At 33.9% G+C, this 25,611-nt stretch overlaps 3 protein-coding genes and 1 long non-coding RNA gene across 4 annotated transcripts; 2 read left to right on the top strand and 2 right to left on the bottom strand.

Moving 5' to 3' along the window:
- Positions 1-3,094: 3,094 nt before the first annotated feature.
- LOC108483623 (protein LURP-one-related 8-like) lies at positions 3,095-4,574 on the top strand. Its single transcript, XM_017787118.2, has 2 exons — positions 3,095-3,682; positions 3,769-4,574. Exons 1-2 carry the CDS (start codon positions 3,407-3,409, stop codon positions 4,129-4,131), a joined length of 639 nt encoding a protein of 212 aa, XP_017642607.1. The 5' UTR covers positions 3,095-3,406; the 3' UTR covers positions 4,132-4,574.
- A 6,936-nt stretch (positions 4,575-11,510) lies between these two features.
- LOC108477951 (flavanone 7-O-glucoside 2''-O-beta-L-rhamnosyltransferase-like) lies at positions 11,511-12,449 on the bottom strand. Its single transcript, XM_053031016.1, has 3 exons — positions 12,425-12,449; positions 11,850-12,307; positions 11,511-11,777 (listed from the first exon to the last, which is right to left on the bottom strand). The coding sequence occupies exons 1-3, from the start codon at positions 12,447-12,449 to the stop codon at positions 11,511-11,513; spliced, it is 750 nt and encodes a 249-aa protein (XP_052886976.1).
- A 4,794-nt stretch (positions 12,450-17,243) lies between these two features.
- On the bottom strand, positions 17,244-21,041 carry LOC128295199 (uncharacterized). Its single transcript, XR_008285541.1, has 3 exons — positions 18,211-21,041; positions 17,965-18,118; positions 17,244-17,527 (listed from the first exon to the last, which is right to left on the bottom strand). It is a non-coding gene; the product is annotated as an uncharacterized LOC128295199 (long non-coding RNA).
- A 204-nt stretch (positions 21,042-21,245) lies between these two features.
- LOC128295438 (uncharacterized) lies at positions 21,246-25,588 on the top strand. Its single transcript, XM_053031017.1, has 8 exons — positions 21,246-21,260; positions 21,396-21,677; positions 22,361-23,254; positions 23,395-23,646; positions 23,785-24,040; positions 24,197-24,343; positions 24,611-24,729; positions 25,232-25,588. Exons 1-8 carry the CDS (start codon positions 21,246-21,248, stop codon positions 25,586-25,588), a joined length of 2,322 nt encoding a protein of 773 aa, XP_052886977.1.
- The last annotated feature ends 23 nt before the right edge of the window (positions 25,589-25,611 follow it).

The raw sequence follows: 25,611 nt of genomic DNA on the forward strand, positions 1-25,611 counted from the left end.
TAATAAAATTGCATTCTTAACATGAAATAAGATTCGAACAATAAATTGAAATAATTAGTTGACTTATTTATCATAGTAACCAAAGATCAAACAATATTTGCAATTTACAATTCTAGCTTTAGACTCGATCTTAAAACAATCATTTTGGTTATAAACTATTATTTTTATTTTGTTCGCTATTATTGTCTTAATTTTAAATCTCATATGAAAATCATATTAAATTCTTAAAATTATTAAAAAATAAATAGAGACAATAGCAAGAAAAGATAAAATTAATGTTAGTAAAATATGATGGTCTTCAAGCGTATAGAACATTTTCATTGAGGACTTAATATGCCTCTAGAATACTACAAAACTCTCAACACTTCAAACATAATAGTGAAAATGACTTGAAAAGCTAATAAAGTCTTAGCTCGATTGACATCGATATTATTGCCAATGCAAGAGGTTGTGGGTTCGAGTGTACTGAAGTGCATTATCCTCCTATTTAAGGGTTGGGTGAGATTGTGAGTAGTTTGTAGGCATTGTATAGAAAAAAAAACATTATTTATGAAACTGAAAGACACCCTACACGAATGAAGTACAACTTGAAATTCTCCATTAAGTAAAAAATCCCAACATGACTAATAGAAAAACCCTTTACAAAGACATCCAATAATTGCATATTTCCATGAGATACACTTTTATATAGGGATATATCTTTTAATGAAATACCCTTTAATAGAATTATGTTGTTTTGCAAGGTTATGGCATTATAAAATAAGGTTCAAAAGTTAAGTTTTTACAATACAACTATTTAATCAATAATTATAATTTGTTAGATTTTTCTAAACAATAAAATACTATTGCTTATCAATATTTTAAACTATTAACAATCATTAATGTATTTTTGAATATTCACTATCAATTTATAATAATGGTTTTGCTTTTATACTGATTTGGATTTTACAAGTTCCAACTTTTAAATGGAATTCAAATTTTAAGTTTGATCAAGTTAGATTTTTCCAAATCTAATTTTTTTTTTAATGGACATCCAAACGAAGTAGGATTTAAAAATTCAAATTCAAAATTTTCAACTCAATTCCAAGTTTCTAGAAGAAGCATTAGGTACTAAATTGAAAAATAAAATATCAGAAAGACTAATTTTATATATAACCCTAATTTGTATAAAACATCCTATATAGGAAGAGTTAGTTTTGTATATAAGCATAATTTATATAAACGAGCCAATATGTAGAAAGTGAAGTTTTGGATATTTGCTTAGGAAAAACAAAGGGCATATTCCAAATGCTTTGTTCTCTTAAATCTGTAAATTATTTTTCATGGCAGGGACAGCCAAGCTAACTTCATGATATGTCATTGCCTGTTATGTCCTACACTATAACTCAAACTATATGTATTCATATGTATATATTATATATTACAAGTTGTTAGTAAACACTAAAGAACAAGCTGGTTTAGTTAAATTAGTCAAGTAAAACATTAAGCCTCTCTCTTCCTTTGATTTTGATTTTTTTTGTTAGGTAAGCTATGTTAACTTATTATTAATTAATCTTTTTTATTTGGATCTTTCTACGTGTAATATATTTATTTGATTGATATATATATTTAAGAATTTATAAAATAAATATTCATATTTGATTAGAAATTAAATATAAAATTTGTTATATTTCTCTCTGTGTCCCTTCATGTGTCATCAATGAGCAAATTATAAGTTATAAGTTAATATATCTACATACGTGGGATCTTAGATTTATTGATTGTTTGATTTTCCTTAAAAAGCCATAGATCACCTCCACTATAAGGAAATAACATCTAATTCTACTATCAGTAGGATTCAAGATGCGCAGAGTCTTTTGTATCTCGAATATAAGCTCACCACAACACCTGAGGAAGGGGACTAAGATATAGAAACCACTTGACCTTCTTCCTCTTCTTCCTTTTATCTAAATTTATTTCATCAAACAAATTTACCAGACACTTTATTTAATGTCTCTCGGTCTCAATCAAGGGTAAATGACAATCACAACCACCATCTTTTCTTCTTTATTAATCGCATTGGTTAACAAAATTAGTTTTTTAAAAAATAAAATAAAAAGGAAAAGACATGAATATAATATGCATGTAGTAAATAGGAGAATTAGCAGGTTATTTGTAGAGTTTCCTCATCAAACAATGTACTGATATCTGCAAAGAAAATTCTTAATGCCTTTCATAGAAAGAAAAGAAACTCTGAATGCCTAATTATAGTGATATAGACATAAGTCTCTTCCTCCATTTTCGTATATTCATAGTTGCTTCAAAATTTAATTCCATGTTTGACTCTATATATTTTAATATGATGATGATCATCTCGACCACAATTGAGTTTAGGGTTTGACTAAGTTTATTCATCTTTCTCGAAAGGGTGAAAATCTTGGAACACTGCCTCTAACCTTCAATGCTTCATGTATATGTATAAAAAAATATTATTCTTTAGATTATAAATTACATAAACAACAAAACAAAACAAAACCAAACCGTCCTTGTATTTATTCCTAATATAATTTTGGATTTATAAAAGTTAATATCTCACGAAAAAAAGGGTGGAGAGGACGGACGCGGATAATAATAAATAATAAAAATGGCTCCTGGCAATGGAGGGAGTCACAGTCGCCCAAATCCGTCCTGTCCCCATTTAAATTTCTTGTTTAATAAAATCAGCGAAATCGTCGTCAAAGCCAAAATAAATATCTAACGCAAAAGCATTGCCTAAAGGACAAGTCTCACCGCTAACTAGTTTTGAGCCACAAATTTTATCTTTATTCTATTATAGTAATATATCTCCTACATTTCAATGCTCAAGATAGGGTTTGGAGGCTAAGATTTATTCTTTTCCTTATAATTACAATTTTCATCCAACCTTCTTTTAATTTTTTATATTTTTAATTTTATCATTTTTTAGAAAATTTGTTTCATTCATTCTCATAAATCAACAACAAATTTCGAGCCACATAATTAAACCACATCATCAAATTGTAATATTATTTTTCTATCCACCAAATTCCCACTCCGGAATTTATCACATAATATCGAGTTGGCAGCCTAGCTACTTTTTTCAACTATTTTCGTCGTCCAATCAATTGCAGGTTTGACGTCATGGAAATAATGAAGGCACACTCGTGCTAGACTTTTCTAACCTAAACCCAATTGGTGCGCCTCTTTTCTCTCCCTCCAAATGCCATTTTCTAACCCTTCATATATATATATATGCACGCACTGCCTTTTAGTCTAACTCATTCACCTAAGCAAAGATCAATTCCCCAAGGTTCTTTTTTTTTTTTTTTGTATCATCTCTTTGAGTTGATCTTTTAGTGTCGGTTGACTCGTAATCTTATTGTTCTCAAGGCTGGAACCTTTTACACGAATGACAAAGGTTTTTCCCAACGCTAGTTTTACCATCGGTGATGCCATCTCGGAGAAACAGCCACGGCAGAATAAGCTGTTATCGGCGGGTGAAACAAGTGAGGAGACGATTCTAACCGTTTGGAAAAAGTCATTGCTTTTCAACTGTAATGGCTTCACGGTGTTCGATTCTAAAGGTGACTTGGTTTTCAGGGTCGATAATTACATGGAAGGCAATAAGGGTGAGATCCTTCTCATGGATGCCAGTGGCAACCCTCTCCTCACTATCCGCCGCAAGGTAAAACATCAGTTTAAAATGGTTAAATCTATTATTAGTTAATTAGTTGCAGTTTTACTGATGTTGCTATGTTTGGGTATCGTCAGAAAATGAGCCTCGGTGATAGTTGGCTGGTTTACGAGGGAGAATCCATGGAGAAGCCCCGACTTTGCGTTAAGAAATCAGTGAATATCTTAAGCAAGTGCTTGGCTTACGTTAGCTCCGGCAACAATAACAGTCGGAATAACATCATGTACGAGATTGAAGGCTCGTATTCGCAACGAAATTGCGCTGTTTTCGATGATAAGAGGCGGTTAGTAGCCGAAATCAAGCGGAAAGAAGCTGTTGGCGGTGTCGCCTTTGGAACCGACGTCTTCCGCCTTATTGTTTGGCCGGGATATATCACAACGGACTCCGCCATGGCTCTACTTATCCTTCTCGATCAAATGTTCGGATCTTCCAGACGATAAAACTTTCTTTTTCTTCAACCGAAAACATCTTTGGTTTCTATGAACTTTCTCCGGTCGTCCCCAGTAAATCATTTCACTTTTGTTAGAACCAAAAAAAAAAAGAAAAAAAAAGAAACTGAAGTTGGTTTTATTGATCTTGGGGCTTGGTTTTTTCGTTTTAGATAAAAAACCAAAGGTCCCAATGGGGATGTACATGCGTTCAACAGATCAAAGAATAAAAAATTTTCAATCTCCATTATTGTTATGATGTGATCTGGGTTTGTTCTTTGTAGAGATAAAATCAAAAGGAAAATCCAAGAACATGATAAGTTGGTTTTCTATATATATCGTATTAGTGACGATAGAGATGGGATCTTAGCCCACGAGGGAAAATAAAAAGCTTACAGACCATATTGCCAATGCGAAACTTCATTGTCGGTCATGCTTAAAAAAAGGAATAGAAAGCGAAACTCCTTTGAAAAATAAGGAAAGCAAAATCAAGACTTAAGTAGGTGCCTCACAGATGTAACATTGAATATTCTTTTAGAAATTAATTTTTAAAAATGTTTTGGAAGTCCTATATTATTTTATTTTATTTTATTTTTAAATATTTTTCATCGAATTTTAAAATTACTAAATATTTTATGTTAAAAGAAACTAAATAATTTGGACAGCTAAGTATATTTTATCTATAAAAAGGGAGTTATATGTGCAAGACAAGTTAGAAGAGTATGATTTCAGAGCTGAGCTCGTCTTATACATTCTAACACTGCCTAGAAGCTTCGGGATTTCAGTAAAACTGCTGTTTAGTTCCCTTTACCATCCTTTGAATAAATTAGTTTTTATAGGTTATATAAAAAAAGTAAATTTGTCTTTTTTTTTTCTTTTTAAATTTTATTCATTTCTGCTATTAAAATTTGGTTCTTAATTATATGTCTATATGAGGTACACTGATACACCATGTGTAATTATCTGCTTATTCTGTCAATCACATCGGTTTTTTACAGTAAAAATTGGATGAAAATTTTAACTAAAAAAACTAATTTACCTTTTTTTTAACATGTAATGACTAAATTATTAATTTTTTAAGTAAATAAGATAAAATTGTAATTCGACTTCTAGTATAAATACTTTGAAACTAAATTGTTACCTTTAAAATTCCATACCAAGATATTAAATTCTTTATATACTTGGCTGATTTACGTTTTGTTTATCGTTTGTTGAGTTGAAACTGGAAGGTCGTTGTTCATTATATTCCGAGATCCCAAAATACGATTGCTGATCATATGACCAAGTGTATAGCGACAAATTTAAATTCATTGGTTTGAAGAACACCCACAATCTGCTAGAAAGCTTAATTAAAACGAATTATGTTACTTTTTTAAAAAATTAGTGTATTATTTTCTCCTTAGGCTGTTTTTATCTACCAAAATATATATGTTGAGACACTGACTTTCATGCTACAGCAAAGTACGTATCAACTTATTATCCCTGGCCGATTTTGTTTTTTTCGGAACCTAGAATCTGCCGACAATCTAAAGCATTTGCTATGGTCTGCTAGCAATGACAGCAGAACATGCAATGTCACCAAATAGTTCCATGTTTTTATTTGAACCCCCTCTCCAAAAAAAGGGAAATTACATAGATGAGTTCTGTTTCCTAGAGGCTTGATTGATCTGTGATTTCATTAGCTTATAGTTATGTAGTCTTTGCTGGTTTCATAAGCTGCAGTATTCGGTCCATTGCTACATTTGTTTCCTCTTCTCCTTTCAATCTTTGGCCAACCTCTTTGGCTCTAGTCCTCAATATTTCCCCCCCTTCTTTCTCTATTACTTCATTGATAATCCTAACAATTTCCTCACTTTTAAGCTTGCCATTCTCTCTTGGCACCTTTATACCCACACCAAGTTCTTGTAGTTCCAATAGGGTCGGAAGCGTGTAAATTATTGTACTAAAAAATCACACAAAGTTCAATTCCCAGGGAAGAGAGGTGGATCACAAGGATCTCTTAAATACCAAGTCTTTCCTTAGTCAGAATATTCCTTCTATCGTAATTTAATAGCACAATTAAATACTACTATTATACCCTCAAATATTGAAAGAAAAATAGGACAAGAAAGAACACAAGATTTTTAACGAGGTTCGGTAAATTATACCTACGTCCTCGGGCACTAACACCAGATGAGAACTTTACTATCTTCAAAATATTACAAACAAATAGAATTCCTTAAGAATTCTCAAATAGGAGAAGAGAGAAAACTAAGAGAGAAAGATTGGTTGGGATAGTTGAAATGAGAAATGGTTAGGCCTATTTATAGTTGAGGTTTAGGGACTAACTTGCAAATAGCCTAAAAAATTAGGGACCAAAATTGCAATTATCCCTTTCAACTTTAAACAACTTGCCAACTATTTTTTTTCTTTCGGTGCCAATTGCGCCTCCCACCATTTTTGACTTTTCAACACTTACCTTATTTGACTTTTCAACAATCTCCACCTTGAAGATTTGATTAGGATAATCACATCTTCACACATTTCCTTCAACTCCCCAAATTCGATAAAGTTATCTTTTGTAGTGCCTCCAAATGCGCTCTCGAGCGCCATATACCTGAAGGTGTTCAAATTCTCAATATGTTAATCAAGTTCAAACAATGATTAAACTTGATTGTTGTTACCACCTTGGTCATCATATCTGCGGGATTATCTGCTGTCGGAATCTTCAAGTAGAATTTTCCTTTTCAAAGACTTCCCTTTAAAGTGATATCTTACGTCGATATGCTTGGTTCTTGAATGATAGACTTGATTTTTCACTAAATAAATAGCGCTCTGACTGTCACAATATAGACTAATGTGACTTTGAACAACTCCCAAGTCTTTCAACAATCCATTAAGCCAAATAGCCTCCTTAACAGCTTCAGTAACTGCCATATACTCTGCCTCTGTAGTAGACACACCATCAGAGATCGTAAGGTAGACTTCCAACTCACTGGGGCTTTAGCAAGAGTAAACAGATACCCGTAGTTGAGCGACGTTTATCTAAATCACCAAAGAAAGTCGGAATCAACATATCCAACTACAAACCCGACCAAGTGCTTCATCCTGCTCAAAATTAAACCAATATCTACGATTTTTCGAAGATACCGTAGAATCCATTTCACAGCTTGCCAATGTCCTTTTCCAGGATCATGCATATACCTACTCACAACTCCAACAGCTCGTGAAATGTCAGGCCTCGTACACACCATCGCATACATCAAACTCCCAACTGCACTAGCATATATATTCTCTTTCTTCTTTAATTTTCGGAGATAATTGAGCACTAAGTTTCAAATGAGAAGCAAGTGGGGTACTTACATGTTTTGTGTTTTCATTTACACCAAAACATTGTAATATATTTTTCAGATATTGCTTCTGATTTAAACAAAGCTTGCCTCTCTGTCTATCTCTACTTATCTCTATGCCGAGAATCTTCTTGGCCTCACCTAGATCTTTCATCTCGAACTCTTGATTCAACTGAGCCTTCAGCTTATCTATCTCTTTTTGGCTCTTCGAAGTGATTAACATATCATCAACATACAATAGTAGATAAATGAAAGATCCGTCATGCAGCTTCTGCAAATACACACAATTGTCATATTTGCTTCTTGTGTACTTCTGCCTTCTCATAAAGCTATCAAATCGCTTGTACCACTGCCTTGGGGATTACTTCAATCCATATAGCGATTTGTTCAGCTTACAAACCCAATTTCTACCACCAGCATTTGTGTAGCCTTCGGGTTGAGTCATATAGATCTCCTCTTCTAACTCACCATACAAGAAAGTCGTCTTAACATCAAGTTGAGCTAGCTCCAAATTCAACTGTGCTACCAAGGCCAACAAAATTCTAATGGAGGAATGCTTCACAATAGGGGAAAATACATCATTGTAGTCAATTTCCTCCTTCTGAGCGTAGCCTTTAGCTACCAATCTTGCCTTGTAGTGAATATTTTTCTTGCTAGGAGATCCATCTTTCTTTGCGAATACCCACTTGCATCCGATTGCCCTTTTACCTTTCGGTAATTGCACCAACTCCCAAGTATTGTTCTTCCGGAGAGACTGCATTTCTTCATCCATGGCGCTTTTCCATTTATCACTTTCTAAGCTTTGCATTGTTTCTTGATAAGTGATAGGAATATCATCATCAACAATGGGAAGGGCGTAGGCCACCATATCAGTAAATCGAGCAGGTCTACGAATTTCTCTCCGTGGCCTTACAACTGCAACTGGTTCTGGTGTACTTAATGGTTCTTGGGTCAGAACCTCTTCAACCTCTAATTCCTCCATTGTGGCTGGAGAATTAGACTTATTAACTGGGTAAATCCCCATCTGCTCAAACTCCACCTGCTGTGGAGTATCGCTTATTTGAATATCTTCATCTGCTACATTTTTCTATGTGGCAGATTCATCAAAGGTAACATCTCTGCTACAGATCATTTTCTTTGTGCTTAAGCACCAAAGACGAAATCCCTTCACTCCAAAAGTGATTCCCATAAAGAGAGCTTTCTTTGCCCTTGGATCTAACTTTGACTCCTTCACATGGTAATATGCAGTGGATCCAAACACATGTAAGGAATCATAATCAGAGCCGGTTTTCCGCACCATACCTCCATAGGAGTTTTTCTTTCTAATGCAGATGATGGCAAGCGATTAACAAGATGGCGGCGTATGTCACAACCTCACCCAAAATTGCTTGCCCAACCCAAAGATTGGACAACATACATCGAACTTTCTCCAAAGAATGTTCGATTCATACGCTCTGCCACTCCATTCTGCTGTGGTGTATCCCTAACTGTGAACTGTCGAACAATACCATACTCTTGGCACACATTGAAGAACGAATCACTTTTATATTCCCCTCCATTGTCCGTCCTAAGCCGCTTGATTTTCTTGCCAGTCTGGTTTTCGATCATAGTTTTCCATTTAAGAAAAACTCCAAGCACTTCATCCTTAGTTCTCATGGTATACACCCAAACTCTTCTGAAAAAGTCATCAACAAAAGTAACAAAGTAGTGTTTTCCTCCCAACGAAGGTGTTTTGGAAGGCCCCCATACATCTGAGTGAATATATTCCAAAATACCTTTTGTATTATGGATAGCAGTGCCGAATTTCACTCTCTTTTGCTTTCCCAGAACACAATGCTCGTAAAATTTTAATTTGCAAGCCTTTGCACCTTTCAACAATCCTTGCTTTGCGAATTTGCAAGGATTTTTCATTGCATGTCCCAACTTCATATGCCACAACCGCATTGAGTCCAATTCTTTGTTACTTAGGAAGTCTGCGTTGGATCGCTCCAATAACTGTACTACCTTGGTAGTAATACAAGTTATTTTTCCCGATGCCCTTCAATATCACAAGTGTGCGGATGTCATTTTCAAAATCCCATCTCTCATAGTAACAACCGAACCATTGGATTCCAAGGCTCCCAATGAGATGAGATTTTTTCAAACCGGGCACGCATCAACATCGATCGAACTCGGTTGATCCATCTTGATTCTTTAATTGGATTGAACCTATCCCAACAGTTTTGCAGGCATTGTCATTGCCCATATAAACAACTCCTCCATTTAGTTCTACTAAATCAGAGAACCACTCCCGGTTAGGGGACATATGATAGGTACAACCCGAATCTAATATCCACTCATCTGAATGGAACGACAATGATAATGCAACCAGTGATAGTTCAGAGTCACTAGTATCATGCTTTGCAACACAAGCATCTACAGCAGCTTTTCCCTTATTCTTCAGCTTATTTTTCTTCCAGTGGCCTTTCTCATGACAAAAGGCACATTCATCTTTCCCGAGTCTGGACTTTGACTTTGATCTCCCTTTCTGAGTTTTCTTCCGAGTGTATGAACGACCTCGGACTACTAAAGCTTCTGTATCTTTGATTAAGTTTTTTTGTTTGTCCTTCTTTCTCTGTTCATAACTGTATAAGGCCGCACAAACTTCGCTCAGAGATATATCATTCCTGCCATGAAGTAGAGTAGTTTTTAGGAACTCAACCTCCTCAGGAAGTGACCCCAACAACATCAAAGCCAAATCTTCATCTTTGAATGTCTCATCCGTATTTAGCAAATCAGTGACTAACTGATTAAATTTGGTGATATGATCATTTATTGTGGTACTTGGGACATAAGTGAAGCGAAACAGTCTTTTCTTCAAGTGGAGCTTACTTTGACTGTTTTTCTTCAAAAAATTTTCTTCAAGTGCCACCCACAACTTATTTGCAGAAGTCTCCTTTGAAAAAGCATACCTCTGCTCTCGAGAAAGGCATGATCGAATTGTGTTACATGCTAACCGATTGATCGCCTTCCAATCTTTCTCCTGTACATCATCTAGTTTCTCTTCATCAATGGCAATGTCTAAACCCTGCTGAAAAAGGGCATCTAGAACCTCATTTGCCACATACCAAAATGGCCCGTGCCATCAAAGATCTCCACGGCCAATCTTGCATTTGCAATTGTCGGTCTTGTCCATATGGACGATGTTGAAGCTCCTACACCGACCATTTTTTCCATAATCTTTCAATATACCTAAGGAAATCTTTTCTGATGTGGAAGATCAGTTTAAACTACAACCACAGAGCATACTACGATTAACCTTCGGCTCTTGATACCACTTGTAGTTCCAATAGGGTCGGAAGCGTGTAAATTATTGTACTAAAAAATCACACAAAGTTCAATTCCCAAGAAAGAGAGGTGGATCACAAGGATCTCTTAAATACCAAGTCTTTCCTTAGTCAGAATATTCCTTCTATCGTAATTTAATAGCACAATTAAATACTACTATTATACCCTCAAATATTGAAAGAAAAATAAGACAAGAAAGAACACAAGATTTTTAACGAGGTTCGGTAAATTATACCAACGTCCTCGGGCACTAACACTAGATGATAACTTTACTATCTCCAAAATATTACAAACAAATAGAATTCTTTAAGAATTCTCAAATGGGAGAAGAGAGAAAACTAAGAGAGAAAGATTGGTTGGGATAGTTGAATTGAGAAATGGTTAGGCCTATTTGTAGTTGAGGTTTAGGGACTAACTTGCAAATGGCCTAAAAATTAGGGACCAAAATTGCAATTATCCCTTTCAACTTTAAACAACTTGCCAACTATTTTTTTTCTTTCGGTGCCAATTGCACCTCCCACCATTTTTGACTTTTCAACACTTACCTTATTTGACTTTTCAACAGTTCTGTCACCACCTTGGCATGAAAGGGCTGGTCATTTTTTATTGGCATTGCTATGATTGGTACACCATTGATGATGCCTTCTAGTGTTGAATTCCACCCACAATGACTCACAAACCCACCTATGCTTGAATGGCTAAGTATTTTTGCTTGTGGAACCCATTTTTGCACCATCAAACCCCTCTCCTCAAATCTCTTTGAAAAGCCTTCCAATAAAACATGTTATATCCACCTTGAAATCTCACAGCCCATATAAAACAAATCTTGCTAAGTTCTAGCCCCATAGCTATCTCCTCCATATCTTCCTTTGAAATAAAAAGGTCACTTCCAAAGGAAACTAACACAACTGAACCAGGTTCCTTCTTTCCAAGCCATTCCATGATATGAACATCTTCCTTTCTGTTGCCACATTCTTGAACAAGGGGTCCAACAGGAACTGTCTGTTTCCCCACTAAAATAGACACATAATCAATGTACTAAGCTTCAATCATTCGTGAGGTATTGATCAGCACCATGTTTGAAGATCTTTCCAAGCATTCCAAAAATCTGTCTTTGTTTCTAACACCATTTTCAGTACCACCAAACCATTGGAGAATATATTTTTTGAGTTCAGCCTCTTGGATAGAGTGTTCCACGTTGGGGTTCTTAAAATAATGGACCGCTGAGGAGATACCATCGGCACCAGTGGTTAAGAACATGACAGATTCAACATCTTGCTCATTAGCTGCTGCTGCAGCCCATGGTTGCAAAAAATCATAGATCACTAAATTGGGTTTAAGGGTACTCAAGATATTAGAGAAATTAGGCTTTGCTGCATCAAAGGCTGGTATGAGAAAAGGGAAGAGGTGAGGAGGGAGACTTCTGGTGGTGTGGTGATGTGGAGGCAGTTGTGATGGTGAAGGAAGGTGAAGATATATGAGTTGAATTGAAGATGACTCAACTTGAACATTACCACTTTTTCTTATGGAATCTAGATTGATGGGAGTTAAACAAAAATATATGATGAAATTTCTGGCGGAAAGTTTCTTGGCAAGCTGAAGGTAGGGTGATATGTGGCCTTAAGCTAACCATGGTAGCATCAGAATACTTGGATTCTGTTGTTGGAATTCCATTACTCTTGGTCCGCAAGCAAGGTTCGTATTATTGTTTTTTATCCTTAAGATGTTTGAAGTGCATATAAAAGAAGAAATAGATGGCAAAAGTGATTGGAATTCTCTTTGTTGTTTCTTTATTTATAAATTGACCGACATCATCGTGAATTGAAGTAACGTGAAAGTCATCCTAAAATTTGGTGATGGAACTTCTTCGATGTTAATCCAACCAATCTTGCGATAATAAGCTTTGGGTTTTCGTATCGATACTTTATCACGATTTTCTGCACTTTCAAATTTCTTATCACTTTAATCCCCTGTTCAATTCACAAGTATATCAACCAAATATACAATTCAATCATATAAACTTTCAATTCTAACTCAATAATCAAATAACTCATCGTGATATCTTTTAATTATAACAAAGTTCATAATATTAACACAAGTATTCATAATTTACAACTAGGTCTAATAATACATTTCATTTGAATCGACTATATCTATGTACATGCCATATCTAAAACCAAAATATTAAGCCCTACTCTCTTTCAAGCTAGAAGATACGATGCCATCAATCACTGTCCTAGTTCGTCAAAACAAGCTTTTACCTACGCGTTGGCAAGAAACGCGTTAGCTTTGTGACGGCTTAGTAAGTACTACAAGAATTTAAATCTTATTTCTAAAATATAATAATATTAATTACAAGCACATGAATAAGTTTACTTCATTCTTCATATTAATCCAAATAAATAATTTTTATCAACTTATAGCTTTTAAACCACTTACCCCATTCATTGTTAACCATACTTACCAGATGTCTCGTTTGTCTTTCTTAGCCCATTGTAGACTAAATTGAGCACTTAGGATATTTGGAACAGATACAAAGGGCACCGAGTGTGTTAACGGAACAGAACAACACCAATGTGCTTATCAGAACAGAAAAACACTGTAGTGCTTATCAGAATAGAAAAGCACCAGAGTTCTTAAATAGAACAAAGAGTGTGCTAAATTTCCATAATGGCATGCCATTAATATCCTAGTAGTTCTTATCTTGTCTACATAAGCTTTAACAAAATCAATTCAACTTTTCACATCTTATAACTTAGTCCTTGAAGTCATAAATTTCAAAGAATATATGATTTTACTGCACATTTTACATTCACAATATATATACTTTAATGTAGGTCACATCTATTTTTCTTTTTGTCCTTATTAATGTCCTTGTGATATGTTCTATTTTCTTTAAAGTTAGTCATTTTCTATTATAACAACATATTTATAACTAATTAACTAAATAACATACTTTATAGTTTAAATCTAAAAGAAATGAGATAAAATCCTTGAAATACTTACAACCAAAGCTTGAATGGAGTATTTTCTTCTCTTTTTACTCTTTGGCTGCTCCTTTTCCTTTGTCTTCAATTTGATCTTCTAATTCCTTTTCTTTTCTTTTCTTATTTTTTCATTTTAATATTGTTAAAATCATAATTAAATAACATATTTGTGCTTAACTAATGAAACTACCAGGAATTCATGAAGAACTTATCATCCCTTACCTTAATCTCTTAAAATCACAATCTAGTCCTTATTTTTTCTCACTTCCAATACAAATATTGCCTCTCTTTTCATGAAACTAAGATGACTACTAGGTTCCTTTATTTATTTTGCTAAGGAAACATGAAAGAAATTGAGCTTAGAAAAGCTTAAAAATGGTGGAAGGACCTAATTGTTATAAAAGACAAAGTTGGGTTGGATGGTTTTGGTGAATGACGTGAAGCATATATGAAAGATGAAGGGTTCTTCTCATCTTTTCTACATAATTATACTAAAATAGCTCTTAATTAAATAATCGAAATAATGATTTGCAATGTAGTCCACCAATCACTATTCCACATAATTTTATCCTTAATCATTAAGCTTCTTCATAGTTATATAATTTAAGTAATTACTATTTAACTCTTCAACTTTCTCTACAATACTATGCATGATTCATGCTTTATTTTGGTAAAATTTCACTTCTAGTCCTTCCTCCTTTTCCCTCAAATTCAATGTAATTATCTCAAGCCTTTGATTTTCGTACTTTTGCCCCATCATTTTCCATTCTCTTACAATTAAGTGATTACCTCGAATTAATTTTTCTCATCTCGAAAATATTTCTAATTTTCTTCTTGCTCTAACTATTTTCTATTCTATTGCTCTAAAATTCCTATTAGATCTTTCTTCTTCTTTTTTAATTCTCTAATATTCCTAACCCGACCTGTTATTATATCAAGTTGATTGCACATTAAAGATGTCACAGAGATTAAATTAATTAATACTAATATTATAGTAACAAATTGTCTGGCACAATCAAAGGATACAAAATTTCCAACAATTTATTTAATTGGTTTTGATATTTTGACATTTAAAATTTCAATACTAAAAGAAATTTAGAACTTTCGCAAGGGGGTAAGCAAGTATAATATGATAAATTTTTAATGCATTATTTTAGTTTGTATCGCTTTTTTCACAAATTAATATTTTGTACCTTGATCAATAATTAAAAAAGGATTTTTTTTGTGACCAAACGGAAGCGACTTAGAAGTTGAGTGGCCAAAATAAACGTAAAAACATGATGTGACCTATACAACCAACCACCGTTAAAGATTTAACGCTTGATTGACTAAAATGAAAATGCTCTAAAAGTTAGGTGATAAAATTGTGAGGATATTTTTTTTTTGTATAATCAAAATGAAAGCGCCTTAAAAGTTGGATAACCAATTGAATAGTTCATCCATAATTTTATAAATATATATTTTTAATATATAATATTTTCGTTCACTCTCCTATTAGTTATTGTTAACTCAATAACAAAAGTTTAACATATATTTTTATTGGTCTAATAATAAAATTAGCCTCCCATGCTTTCATATTCTATAAATTTTATCCTATATCTAAAAATTCAACAAATTTAATACTTGATTTTTAATATAAATAATAATAATAATAATAATAATAATAAATTACAAAATAACATGGGTTACAAATTAATTATCAAAATCCCATGTTTTATACAATAAATTACAGTGCCGCATATGAATTGTGCAACACAAATAAAAGACCCGTAATAATTATACAAATATTAAAATTAATTTTAAATTTTTATTAAAATTTTAATTTGAAGTTAAAAATATGCTATAAGTTTATGAATTTTTCAAAATTTAGAATTTAGTCTCTATTTTTCAAATTTCAAAATTCATTAAGATCCAATTGTTAATCATGTTTTTCTTTTTGTTAAATTTGTTGCTTTGATATTTTTAAATTAAAAATTTGATTTTATTATTGGTTTTTACTATTAATAAATTTTAATCTTGACATTTTTATTTCAAAATTTAAAATAAAATCTTATGTTAACTTTTATTTCAAACTTTAAAATAAAGAATAGTAAGAAACAAAAAAAAAACATAAAGATAAAAAAGGAAAAAAATTAACATATAAAATAAAAAATTTCTTTACATAAAATAAATTATGTTAACTTTTATTTTAAAATGTGATAGTACCAAATTTAATAAAAAATAACAATGTTAACCGTTGAACTTAAATTTTGAAATTTAAAAATAAAAAGATTAAACTCTTGAAAATAAAAGTAAGTGATTAAATTCTAAATTTTCGATAAGGACATAAACTTATAATATATTTTAACATAAAATTAACATAATTAAAAAAATATTTTTCTTTTGAGAGGGTGTCGCTTTGATGGTATGCGACTCCTTTTGTATAAAACATCATGTTTAATTATTTTTAATATTTATATAGTGATTGATATATTTTTATTGGTGTTGCATACTCTAATATAGAAAATATATTATTTTGGTAATTAATTTGTAACTAATTTTAAATTCGTAATTTTTAAAAATATTTTTATGCTATATATATATATAAATCTTTTATCCTGCAATTAAAAAAGTTTAGTTTTAATTCTAAAATTCTAAAAAGAATATATTTTAAAAATTATTTTTGATAAAAATATATTTAAAAATAAAAAATATAAATAAAAAATAAAAAATCAAATAACCCTAAAATTTTCCTTCAAACAAAGATGAGTTTACTATCAACTCGCTTGTTAGGTTTCCCTACTAAAATAATCAATCCTCCAAAATCTTGGAATCCAAAACGTAAAAAATCATAAACTTAAGATGAAGCCAGATGAAAATTTACTCCAATTTCACTATTCCTTTTCCTAAAATTTATAAGTATTAGCTCTCAGTTAAAATTTACAATGGAAGAAAGAAACTCCCCAAGACAACTAGTTGTATAACTTTTATCAATTAGAAATCAAGCGTCCCATGAAAACACAAATATTAGGAAACCCCAAATTTGAAAGAAAGCTAATCCAAGTACCTTAAGATTAAGATTAAAGGAAGAGAGATTTAGGTCAAATGCAAATTATAGAATGAAAAATATGTATATAGTTATCCCGATAGAATGTGTAAAAATAACTATAATGATAATTTTTGTAAACATTAAGAGTTAAATTTGTTGAATTTTTTAGATTTACAATCAAATTGATAGGATTTATAGTCATTGGAGGGCTAAATTTGTTATTAGACCAATAAAAAATTCCTACATTTTTTTATATTTTTCATGTCTGTTTTACAGTTCATGTTCGGGGTTCGTGGTTTTCTCTCCCAACAATATCATCTTCAAAGTTTGAACCCTGTTTTTCCATTGAGAGTGCAATATGTTTTATCATTGCACCTAACACTTATAAGTAAAAAACCCTACGTTAGACTTTCATTATTAGTTAATGCAACTAACGAGAGAGTGACTAAAATATTTAATTTTAAAAAGTTGAGTGATTGAATAAAAATAATTAACAATTAGGTAACTAAAATAAAACCAAATGCATAATTGAGTGACTATTCTTATAATTTACCTGAAAAATCCAAAAGATAAGACTTTACCCTTTTACCTTCAAAAGAAAAAAAAAGACTTTACCTTTTTAACCAAGTATCCAATGTGATCCAAAACCAAATATCCGTAAGCCAATCTAGACTACCTCGACATAGCTTTTGCTTTGGGAATCATCATCGTAAGCAAGCCTCCTACCATAGCCTAGCCTGTTGGGATTTTGACAGCAACAAAAAAAGAAAACTGAGCAGAGGAAGAAATATAGGACACAAAACAAGGAAGCAAGAAAAAATTTACTTGATCACAAACGTGTAGCAAGGAAGCAATCTGATATGCTTCGTTATGCTTAATTTTTCAATAAGAAAAATATTACATTGATAGCCAACTACATCACTTATTTCTACCTACTATCAGAAGCAGCCTAGAAACTTTAAAAACATTGCTTGTACACATAAACAAGCCACCTAAACTAGTCAGCATTGGGACTATAAAAAGTTAACTTGCATAAAAGCTAATTACATTATCAGCACCTAAAAATATATCAAAACAATACTAATTTAGTTCATTTTGAACTAAGTAACTTAACAAAGTAACTAAACAACTAGCAAGCATACGTGCTGTAATATTCACAATTGCAAGCACGTACTTTATCAGGAGATATTGCAGCTAAACAGCCTTGTAACATTTGTGCTACTTCATCCGAAGATATTACAGCAGCTTCATGTGCTGCATGCACTTTAACCAAAAATATCACAGCAGCATGGTAGGCCAATTTTCAACACTCCTCCTTGGACTCCATGCTGCAAATACAAATCATTCAAAAAAATTTAAGCTTGGCAGTCTCAAAATGCTTTGTTTCAAGCTAACCCTGCACAAGCATTTCATTTTCAACCTTGGCAAATGGAGTCTTCTCCTCCTTCACAGCCTTAGTTGACAACACATCTTGCCTTGTTCTCTTGTTCATTACAGTCCTAATTACAGTCCTACTTCTTCTTGCATAAACAACTTACAAGTATAGTTTGCTTGCCTTCAGTCTGCCATTTTTGGCTTGCACCTCTCGAGCTTGCATTTAGACCGTCCTCCTCTTCGCCTTGCAATTCGACAGGCTCTCACTTTGACAGGCTCGCACTTTGCTTACTGTGCAACAAGCTAGCAACTTTACTACTCGCTGAGCTTGCAGCTTGCACATTTTTGCTGAGCTCACATACTTTCCTTGAAACTCCTCATTCAGCTTATTCAAACTTGCTTGGGAGTATCATAGGGTTGAGCTATTGCTGTCTTCTCTACAAGCAGCCTTCAAAGATGACAGGCTTTAACAGCTTCTTGTCTTTCATAAAAAATAGTAGAAGCAGAAACAAAAGTGACAGACTTTAACGGCTCATTGCCTTTCTAACAGCAGAAGCAAAAATTCCAAAGACCCTCAAAGATCATAAAAGCTCTCGATACCATGTTGGGATTTTGACAGCAACAAAAAAAAAAAAGAAAACTGAGTAGAGGAGGAAATATAGGACACAAAACAAGAAAGTAAGAAAAAATTTACTTGCTCACAAACGTGCAGCAAGGAAGCAATCTGATATGCTTCGTTATGCTTAATTTTTCAATAAGAAAAACATTACATTTATAGCCAACTACATCACTTATTTCTACCTACTATCAGAAGCAGCCTAGTAACTTTAAAAACATTGCTTGTACACATAAACAAGCCGCCTAAACTAGTCAGCATTGGGACTATAAAAAGTTAACTTGCACAAAATCTGATTACATTATCAGCACCTAAAAAAAATAAAAAAAAATCAAAAATCACTTATTTCATCCGGAGATATTACAGCTAAACAGCCTTGTAACATTTGTGCTACTTCATCCGGAGATATTACAGTAGCTTCATGTGCTGTATGCATTTTAGCCAAAAATATCACAGCAGCATGGTAGGCTAATTTTCAACATAGCCAAAGCGAACCAAGCCTAGCTTTTGGCCCATCATTGACAAATCAGATGCAAAGGTGAGTTACTTCGATGAGAAATTTACACATTGGGTAGGATAAATAAATTAAACCATTGGGGAATATGTGCAGTGGACGAGAGAAATAAATTGAGAATGATAAAAATATATATGTATATATATTAGTTGTTAGTTTACGATAATAACATCTTTAATTACGAGCTTAAGGTAATTAATTCTTCGATTAATCAAACATAACGTTAATGATCATACTGAACATGTTAAGTAATCAACCTACAATATTGACTTTACACTTTTGAATTAATAATTGTGAAGGAAAAGAAAGAAAATGAAAGTAAAAGAAAAGAAGGTTAAGTTTGGATTATTAAAATTAATAATGCAAATGAAAGAAAAAGAAACAGAATTTAACCATTTTTGTTTGGTTATACTATGAAAATGAAAGGAAATGATTGAAATAATTATAATTATAATTAAATAAATAGTTTGATCGTTTAAAACAATTTCCTAGTAAAGGCTATGGAAGAAGTCTCTCTGAACTCTAGTAACATTTCTTCTCATCTGGTTATAGGTGATGGAGATGAGGCTCGGTCATATGCCGACCATATAACCAAGAAAGTTCGATTCAAAGAAAGAATTGATGAGCAAGATACTGATATGGTGGTGGACTCTGGTTCGAGCTAATGATATCTTGGAATGACAAACTTCTGGGGGGTAATCTTGGAGCGATTGATAAAGTAAAGATGGATTCTCCTAATGTCGACACTGATGATGACTTAGATTTTTTTGAAGGAGACATTCGCAGATCTATTGTCAATGGTATTCCTGCCATTGATTTTTCTGAGAGGATTTAAAAAACCCTCTTCAAAGAAATGGAACTTAAAGTAGTAATTAAATTACTTGGGAGAAACATTGGATATGGGGTCCTTAATAACCTAATTAGCAGTCTTTAGAACCCTATCAAGCCATTCCATCTTATGGATATTGAGAACTGATATTATCTGGTAAAATTTCAATCTATTGATGATTATACCAAAGCTCTGTCCCAAGGTCTTTGGATGATTTATGGCCAATACTTGACAGTTCAACCTTGGACAAAAGATTTTAATCCCTCTCAATCTTACCCAAGCATTGTTTTGGTATTAATAAGGTTATCAGGTCTCCTTGTTTTTTTATACAAGAGAAAAATTATTGACGAAATTGGAGGTACCATTGGGAAGGTAGTTCGACTGGACTTTAATATTGATAGCAGGACTAGAGGCAGGTTCGCTAGAATGGTAGTTTATATTAATTTGGACAAACCTTTGATTGCTCAAGTTCTTGTTAATGGTAGAAATCAGAGGGTTGAATATGAAGCTTTACCGACCATTTGTTTCACCTGCGGAGAGTATGGCCATACAAAGGAGCTATGTGTTTCGATGAAACTGATTTCTGGCTTGGAGAAGATTCAAGGGAACAACACATCAATGGAGAAGGGGGAAGGAGGTGAATCGGTGGCGTACGGTCCATGGATGGCTGTCGAAAGGAAAATCGATGAAATTCTCGGAATACTATTCCAATCAAAACGGATACTAAGGAGAAAGGGAAATCAGGGTCTAGATTTGGTACCTTGGCTAATATGGAAGGTATGACTGTTTTGGGAAAAGAGCAGAATAAAAGAAAAGAAAGGAAGGAGGCTGATTTTCAGGAGAATTTTAAAGCTGCGGTATTGGAAGGAAAGCAGAAGCTCGTATATCAGGGAAGCCCTAATTTTAATAGGTATATGCGATTGGGGGAAGTTTTGATGGATGCTGGGCCTTTCAATTTTATTTTCAGATTATAATGGAGAAGTGGGTCGAAAGTCTGAGGAAGGGGTTTTGGGCCTTGGAGTAACTATGCCATCTGCTAGCAAGTAGAATTCTGACCCACCAATAATTAACCATTTTTAGGTCACTAAGTAGGCGGGCCCTAATGCCGCAATTTCGGATGTTATGTCCACCGAACCAGTGAGTATTATTACGCCTATTTCGGTTCCTAATTTTAACCCTTCGAATTACTTAAATTTCAATAAATCACAAGTCTCTAATTTTATTTCAACTCCTGTTAACTCAACGCATATTAATCCTATTTTTGATAACCAGAAGAAGGTTTTAAATGGGGTTTCTACATTGACTTCGAAACTTGTTTCTTCAGCGATAGAACCAATAGAAGTACATGTTGTGAATTCCCAAGATGGATTAAGTGTTTCCAAACATACTGCTGTTTCTTTTAAAGTAAAAGGGTCACTTGAAGATGCCATTTTAAAAAAGGCCTCTCCATTGAATACGGTTGCTAGTAAAAGCAAGAATATGGGGAAATTATCGGGGAGCAAAAAATGGGGTTCCAGGCCACTAGGAAAATTAATAAAATCCCTTATGGGAAAGGTATTAGTAATAAAAATAAAAATTCTTCAAAAATTTCTTTAAGTGATTCTATGTCTAGGTTGGCCCAGTCTGTTTCCTCTCCTTAGAGTTCTGACCCTGTTACAGGTGATAGTAGGGAAGATAATAGTAATTAATTTTGCCTAGTTTTTTTCTGGTTTGGTTGTTATTGTGGTTTATTATTATTATTATTTTTACTATTTTATTTTAATTCTTTATGTATTCTAATCTTTCTATTTTTTCTTGGAACTGCCAAGGTTGTTCGAGTAGTAAGTTTCTCCACACTTTTCGTGAGTATAATTTAGAATATAATCCTGACATTGTATTTTTTTGGAGTCGAGAGTAAGTGGTAAAAAAGCTTATTCTATCTTTGAAAAATTGGGTTTTGATTTTTCTCATCGTATTGAGTCTGTTGGTTTTTTTGGTGGCATTTAGGTTGGATGGAAGGATTCTTTATCCATTAATATTATTCATAATCATCCCCAGTTCATGCTTTTACGTATTTAGGGCAATAATCATCTCCACTTTAGTTGGAGTTGTTAGAGGTTTTGCCTCAAGATCCTTTGCCTTGGGTAATTTTGGGGTACCTTAATGCCATCTTTTCTGATAAGGATAAAAAAAGTGATCGCTCCATTGGTAAGAGATGTAAACTTTTTGGTAATTTTGTTGATTCATGTAACTTGCAGGATCTTGGTTTTATTGGTCCATCATTTACCTGTCAAAGAGGTAATACGCAAGAGAGACGTGATCGAGCTCTGACTAATGATGGTTGGATCTCTACGTTTCCACAGACTCTGGTTTATCACCTCTCTCGTATCAAATCGGATCATAAACCTATTCTTTTAAATTCTAATCCTGAATTTAGTTCCCTGAGAGGGAGACTGTTTCATTTTCTTGCAGGATGGACGAAGCACACAAATTTTAAAGAATTGGTTGTGGAAAAGTGGAGATTCTCGGGTAATATGGCGGATTCTTTATCTGATTTTACCTCACATGTTAAAAATTGGAACAAGTTTGTCTATGGCTTTATTGGTATGAGGAAAAGACAGCTTCTGAGATCACTTGGGAATATCCAAAAGGCTATGGACCAGTCGAATTCTAGGAGACTTGTTAATTTAGAGATGGAGGTTCGTGATGAATTGGAGAGTGTCCTTAATCATGAGGAACTTTTATGGAGGCAAAAGGCGAGATGTGACTGGCTCCAGTTTGGGGATCGTAATACCAAGTTCTTCCATTCTCGTACTTTGCAAAGGAGGAAATTTAATCGCATTATGGCCTTACGCATCAATAATGAGGAGTGGTGTTCGGATCAGTCTATCCTCAGTGATGAGGCTGCCAGGTTCTTTGAAAATTTGTATGGTAAAATTCCTAATCCCATGCCTGATCTTCCTTTGAATACTTTTCCACGTCTTAAAGACCATGATATTGACTTTCTTAAAAAGCCGGTGTTGAATGTTGAAATCAAGAAGGCCCTTTTTGATATGGCTCCGTTGAAAGCTCCGGGGAGTGATGGCTTTCATGTGTATTTCTTCCAAAGTCAGTGGGACTTAGTTGGAAGGGCAGTCTGTGAGTGGGTTCAAGTATTTTCATTGGTAATAGTATTGAGAAGGATCTAAATAACACCCTTATCATGTTTATTCCGAAGAAGAATAGCTCGGAGGATTTTAGTTAATTTAGGCCAATTAGCCTCTGCTCAGTTATGTGTAAGTTAGTGATGAAGGTGATTGCCAATAGATTCAAAGTGGTGTTTCCTAATTTCATTTCTCTTGAGCAAGCGGATTTTATTGCTAGTCGAAGCATCTTAGATAATATCATCATTGTGCAAGAAATCATCCATTCCATGCGAAGTAGGAAAGCTGGTAGGAATTGGATGGCCATTAAGCTAGACCTTGAGAAAGCATATGACAAGATTAGTTGGAATTTCATTGATGCCTCCCTGGTTGCTGCTGGAATCCTAGAGATCCTTAGGAAGGTAATTATGGATGCTATCTCCTCCTCTACTATGCAAATTCTATGGAATGAAGCTCCCTCTAAGTTCTTTAAGCCAAATAGAGGGATTAGACAAGGGTGTCTTCTGTCGCCTTATCTATTTGTCATTTGTATGGAATAGTTAGGCCAACTGATTAGTTCAGAGATTTCTAGCGGTAGGTGGCAACCTATTCGGTTATCCGGATTGGGGCCGACTTTATCTCATCTCTTCTTTGCTGATGATCTTGTCATTTTTTGTAAGGCAGAGATGAATCAAGCCATTGTGCTAAAGGAAATCCTTAATCGGTTTTGTGCCTTTTCTGGGCATAAGATTAGCGTAAGGAAGAGCAACATGTTTTTTGCCAAAGGGGTGGATACCAGCTTAAGTGATCAAATCAGTTAGATGTTTAGGTATCAGAAAGTTTCTAACCTAGGAAATTATTTGGAGGTTTCGCTTCTCCATGACCGGGTCACTAAAAGTACTTTGAATTTTTTGGTTAACAAAGTGATGAGCAAACTTCATAACTGGGAAGCTAGAAAACTTTCATTGGCAGGACGGATCACCCTCGCTCAATCTGTTCTACTTTCTGTTCCTAACTATTTCATGCAGTCCTTGTTGGTTCCTAAAGGAATTTGTGATGAGATTGAACGGATTACTAAACAGTCTATTTGGGGAGGTTCAGTTAGGCATTTTAAAACAGGTTTAGTTGGATAAGACTCTATTTGTTACCCTAGATATTGCGGAGGTCTAGGTATTAGACAGCTTCATGATCAAAATAATTCTTTTCTTATGAAAATTGGGTTCAACCTTGTGTCTCGTAAGGATGCTTTATGGGTTAGAGTTATTCATGCTAAATATGGTTTGAAAAATCAACTTCCGGATTCAATTCATAGAAGTAACAACTCTCATATTTGGCGATCTCTCTTTAAGGTATAGCCCCTATTTTGTGAGAATCTTATGTGGTTAGTTGGAGATGGTTCTACGATCCGCGGCTGGAAAGATATATGGATACCTAATGTTGGGTCTCTTTACTCATATGTCTCTGGCCATGATAGACTTAATTTAGATAGTACGTTGAAGGATTGGGTGATTCAGGACGACTCTTGAAATGTTGACATGCTTCGTATCTGGTTACCCGATGACTTAATTAGACGTATTGTAAGTATTCCTCCTCCTCATCCGGCTGGTGTAGAAGATAGAATTATTTGGGCTCACTCTGGTTCTGGATCTTTTTCTGTTTGAAGTGCGTATTAGGCTTTAAAGGAAAATTATTGGAACCCTAAAGATGACATTTGAAAGTTCATTTGGAAATACCAAGTTCCTCAGAGGGTTCGGCTTTTCCTTTGGATGGTGGCTAAACAGAGACTTTTCACTAATTCGGAACGAGTCAGGAGAGGTATTGGGCAAAGTAGTTTGTGTCCGCAATGTAGGCATGATACGGAGGACATCTTGCATGTGCTTCGTAACTGTTCGACAGCCAATGATGTTTGGAAGCTAGTAGTTCCTCTAGAAAAGCAAGCCAGGTTTTTTTTCTAATCCCTTTCAATTTTGGTTTTCTACTAATCTTAGTTGTCATATTAAGATGCAGGATATGGGCACTACGTGGTCATGTCTTTTTGGTCTTATTTCTTGGAGAATCTGGAAGAATAGGAATTTGTTCATCTTCCAAAACATCAAGTGGACAGATCATGATGTTCTCAAGTCCTCGATCAGTTGGGCTCATCATTTTGAGCCTTTTTCTCGTGGGAACAAGGATAGACCAAACTCTTCGGTGATTCTTCATCACTTTTCACAAGATTTGGTGTATCTATTTACGGATAGAGCAGTGGCAAGAGCCTCCGGAAATGCCTCAGCAGGTGGTATGGTTAGGGATAGAGATGGGAGTTGGATATTAGGATTCAAGCATTATCTAGGCAGATGTTGTTCACCTTTGGAAGCTTCTTGATGGCACTTTTATTTTATTAAACA

The sequence above is a fragment of the Gossypium arboreum genome, chromosome 7, assembly GCF_025698485.1.
Source record: "Gossypium arboreum isolate Shixiya-1 chromosome 7, ASM2569848v2, whole genome shotgun sequence".
NCBI classification, from domain to species: domain Eukaryota; kingdom Viridiplantae; phylum Streptophyta; class Magnoliopsida; order Malvales; family Malvaceae; genus Gossypium; species Gossypium arboreum.